Consider the following 4,045-nt stretch of genomic DNA (forward strand, 5'->3'; position numbering starts at 1 on the left):
ATGGGTTATTATTTAGCTGATGGTATATATCCAAAATGGTCTACTCTTGTTCAAAGTATTCATGATCCACATCATCCAAAAAAGAAATTATTTGCAATGAAACAAGAAGCATGTAGAAAAGATGTGGAACGTGCATTTGGAGTACTGCAGTCTAGATTTGCAATTATTGCTGGACCGACACGTCTTTGGAATAAAAAAGTATTACATGATATAATGACTTCATGTATTATTATGCATAATATGATAATTGAAGATGAACGTGATATTAATGCATCAATTGAAGAGCGAGTCGAAGTGCCAAGTCCAGAAGTTCAGATGGTAGAAGATTATAATGCTCGGTTTCAAGAATTTCTTACTAGACATAGAAAAATCAAGGATAAGGAAGCTCACATTGAGCTTCGAAATGCATTAATTGAGCACTTGTGGGATGAATATGGTAACTCACAAAATTAAAATATATATTTTCAAGTGTGTCTTTTAGGTTTAATTTAATCTAATGTAATGTAATATTTTTTTTTTCCATGAATGTAATATTTTTTCTCTAGTGATGTAATCTTTATGTTACTACATGCAATATAATTTTTTAATTATCGAGTTTTAATTATTTATATAGTATTATTGTCATTTAATTAATGAGTAGTTTTATTTAAAGGGGACTTCTTTAGTCCCTCAGTTGCCATTTTCAGGATTTAGTCCAACATTGATTATCAGCCATAGGATATGTTAGTTTTTAGAGTGAATGGTTGGATTTGAATTTGTTGATTGAATGATACAAAAATACACATATACCCTTAGGGACCCTCTTTAACTGGGTACCGATTGCCATTTAACCGGGTACCCCCTCACAGCTGCCAAAAATTTGTTTGATTGATAGGTCCGAGAATTAACGAACATCATTTAACTCAACATCAAACACAAGCCACGAATTTGGAGGAATTGCACCACCTGCTCCCTTACGTCTATAACTGCGTGAAAAAAGTTTATATCAACACAAACACAAATATGAAACAAGCTCAATTAGATTAACTTACATTTACAAACTCGAGACATACCCCATCTCTGGTGGAGTGGTAAGCCTTCTCTTGTCCCCAACACGCATGCCTGGCAAAATGGAAGTAAGAGTGTAAAGAACTGCTTTACAAAGAAATAAACAGGTAAATTTAATTTTTTATTAAAATAAATTGACATAAAATTACCCTCAACTCCAACATCCCACCCTTTAATAACTTGTCCTACACCTGTAAAACCAAAAGACAATAGTGTTAATACAAATAATGAGGAAGGTTTACGTAAGTTGTCGCTCAAAAATAGTTGTACCTAGGCGGAACTTAAAAGGTGCTCTTCCCACGTTTGAGTCGAACTGTTTACCATTCTTCTTTAGCTTGCCAATGTAGTGGACACTGACCTGAAATGTAATGAATTTAATTTTGTTTAGAGGTAGGTGAATACTAGACTTTTAAAAGGCAGAGTCAAATCCTCACTTAGAACATAAACCAACAGAAATCTAATTTACACTTCTTTGTTTAGGATTTCATGATCATGGAATCTAAGTGAATATAATTTCTTCTGTCTGGAACTTCACAGACTTAAAGATTAGTGACTTGAAGACTTACTTGCTTTCCTGGTTGAGCTTTTTTACCATCTGGTTTGCCCATTGACAGTTCTTCAACGACCAAACCATTAGCAAGTGTTCTCACTTTAGATGACTTTGCATTAGTTTGCTTATCTGAGTCCAAGGTTGATACATTTTGGGCTTCCTTAGCAGAAACAGTTTGATTCACATTAGTTTCACCTTCATTATCCTGGCTTTTCTTTTTGTTCTTCTTTCTCTTCTTTTTTGTCTCCTGTTCATTTCCAAGGCTCCTGAGCGCATAAATTTTTAGTCTCCATTTATGATAGAAATATTTTAATCACACTTTTTTTAACGAAGTAGTGACTCCTAATCAAGCAACCATACAAATATTATAACTTAAATATGATACGTTTAGTGGTATTATTATTATTATACTCTAATTGTGTTGCACATCAGGAGATTATAAAATAATTTATGCAAAGGGAAAGTCTTACATACCAAATACCATATAATGGCCAAAATTCATTCTAAATTAACTATACAACCTAAAGCTACATAATCGATGGTAATTGATTCTTCTAACCATTAAACAAGTCAAACAAAACTGAGATATTCACTAAGACAATTCATTTGTTACTCGCAAAAAAACAAACAATAATTACTTTCGGTTTTTTTACTTTCAGTTATTATGTTATTACTAACCACTCTATTTAATATTACTTACCGACATCAAAATGTTACTTATATGCAGATGAGTTACTGGAAATTCATTACTTTTACATACTACGTTATTCCTGACTACTCCTTCAAAAATTATTAAGTGACTCTTAAACATTACTTTCCCAATTTCGTAAATATGTTTGAATACAATACTAATTTTACCTTATTACCTTCCACTATAGACTTTTTTTACCTGCAAATTACTATTTTGCCCATACTTTTCAGACCATGATTCAATATTTTTTTACAACCGGTTTAATCAAGTAAAAAAATGTAATAATAAAAACACCAAATAATTTAATAGCTTGACACTTGGCAATTTTTTTTAGATCCCACTTGTTGGACTAAGTCCGGTGAGGGACTTAAGAACTTGCCTTATTTAAAATATTAATTAGATATAATAATTGTGATGATTTTGATAAATTAATATAATAATAAAATAATAAAGAATATTTTTTTTTATATAGTTTTTAGTAATATGGCCAAGCAAAATTTGATATTGATGTAACAACATATAAAATCTCGTTGCTTTCTTTTTAGTATATAATATTTTAATTAAAAAAAAAAGAGAAAATAGAGATTTTAAATTCTATTTTGTTTTTGTTCTATATAATCGCCACCAGTGATGGGTCTGTTGGCCATTCCAACGAAGCAAATGTCTCACAAGATCATCTCTGTTATATCTTTCGTTTTCCTTCTGATCCTGCTTTGGATGGTTCCAGCGGAATTCCAATATCTTCGGGGAAGAAGTGTTCTTCTCAAAGCGATCTTAGTGGCTCTGTCTCTCGTTGCCATTGTTGGCGGGAGTATCATCTTTTTCTTATTTACTGAAAAGACTCATCGCCGCTATCCAAGGCACCCTTTACCAGGTCCCATCAAAAACTGGCCCAAAAATGTCTTCGACATTATTTTCATCTTTGCTGGGACAATAACAAGCAACTTTCTTTCTCCTATCTACATGTTGATAACCAACTTACTTCTAATATTCGTAGTAACTTTAACGGTGTTACTGACTCAAACCACCGAGTTTGGCTTACTAGACTTATTCGTCAACATCATACAAATATTTGTCCACTACTACCTCGACAGAAGAGATTTCGTCCCGTTACTACTTTCCAGTGCAATCTGTGGCGGTCTCATCTGCGTTCGAAACAATCCCAGGAATTCTACCCCCACCGAAGTCGAAAATTCACCCGACCCTGTTGCAGAATCCCAGGACATTGCGGTGGTTCATGAGCTCGGCCGCTTGATCGCTATCGGAAGTTCCATTTTCGTTGCCGCCGATTCTCGGGACCAAGGGATGCTGTATGAGCTCGGCGTGATTGCCAATTTGGAAAATTCGGCCTTGGTCGCTGAAACTCGAACCGGTGAGATTCTTTATGAGCTCAACCTCGTCATCGTCCCCTTGAATACGGTGGAGAATTCTGGTGCCGCTATCGGGAAAGACAGCGTGGGAGCTGAATCGCAGGGTGTTGGTGCTTAGTTTTTCCGGTACCATAACAGGGGATCGCTGTTTCTTCTTTTTTTTTTTGAAATGCAGAGCAGAACAGAGCATATTTATTGTACTTCGCATTTGATCTTTCATGAGTGTAAAGTTGTTCTTTTGTGTTGTTGTTGTTGTTGTATTATGTGTAATGTGGCTTTCGAATGTTCATTCATTATTGTCATCTCTTAGTAGAGAGACATGGATATAATCTATTATCACTACTTGTACTGGTCGCAGAAGCAGAGCTAATTTTGTATACTCTTCTT

The 4,045-nt window shown here is 34.3% G+C and overlaps 2 protein-coding genes across 2 annotated transcripts; one reads left to right on the forward strand and one right to left on the reverse strand.

Moving 5' to 3' along the window:
• On the forward strand, positions 1-453 carry LOC133812997 (uncharacterized). Its single transcript, XM_062246848.1, has one exon. The coding sequence runs from the start codon at positions 1-3 to the stop codon at positions 451-453; it is 453 nt and encodes a 150-aa protein (XP_062102832.1).
• Positions 454-839: 386 nt separating this feature from the next.
• LOC133812998 (peptidyl-prolyl cis-trans isomerase FKBP53-like) lies at positions 840-2,344 on the reverse strand. Its single transcript, XM_062246849.1, has 6 exons — positions 2,334-2,344; positions 1,614-1,884; positions 1,318-1,405; positions 1,197-1,238; positions 1,053-1,101; positions 840-965 (listed from the first exon to the last, which is right to left on the reverse strand). The coding sequence occupies exons 1-6, from the start codon at positions 2,342-2,344 to the stop codon at positions 884-886; spliced, it is 543 nt and encodes a 180-aa protein (XP_062102833.1). The 3' UTR covers positions 840-883.
• Positions 2,345-4,045: the final 1,701 nt, after the last annotated feature.

The sequence above is a fragment of the Humulus lupulus genome, chromosome 1 (genome assembly GCF_963169125.1).
Source record: "Humulus lupulus chromosome 1, drHumLupu1.1, whole genome shotgun sequence".
Taxonomy (NCBI): domain Eukaryota; kingdom Viridiplantae; phylum Streptophyta; class Magnoliopsida; order Rosales; family Cannabaceae; genus Humulus; species Humulus lupulus.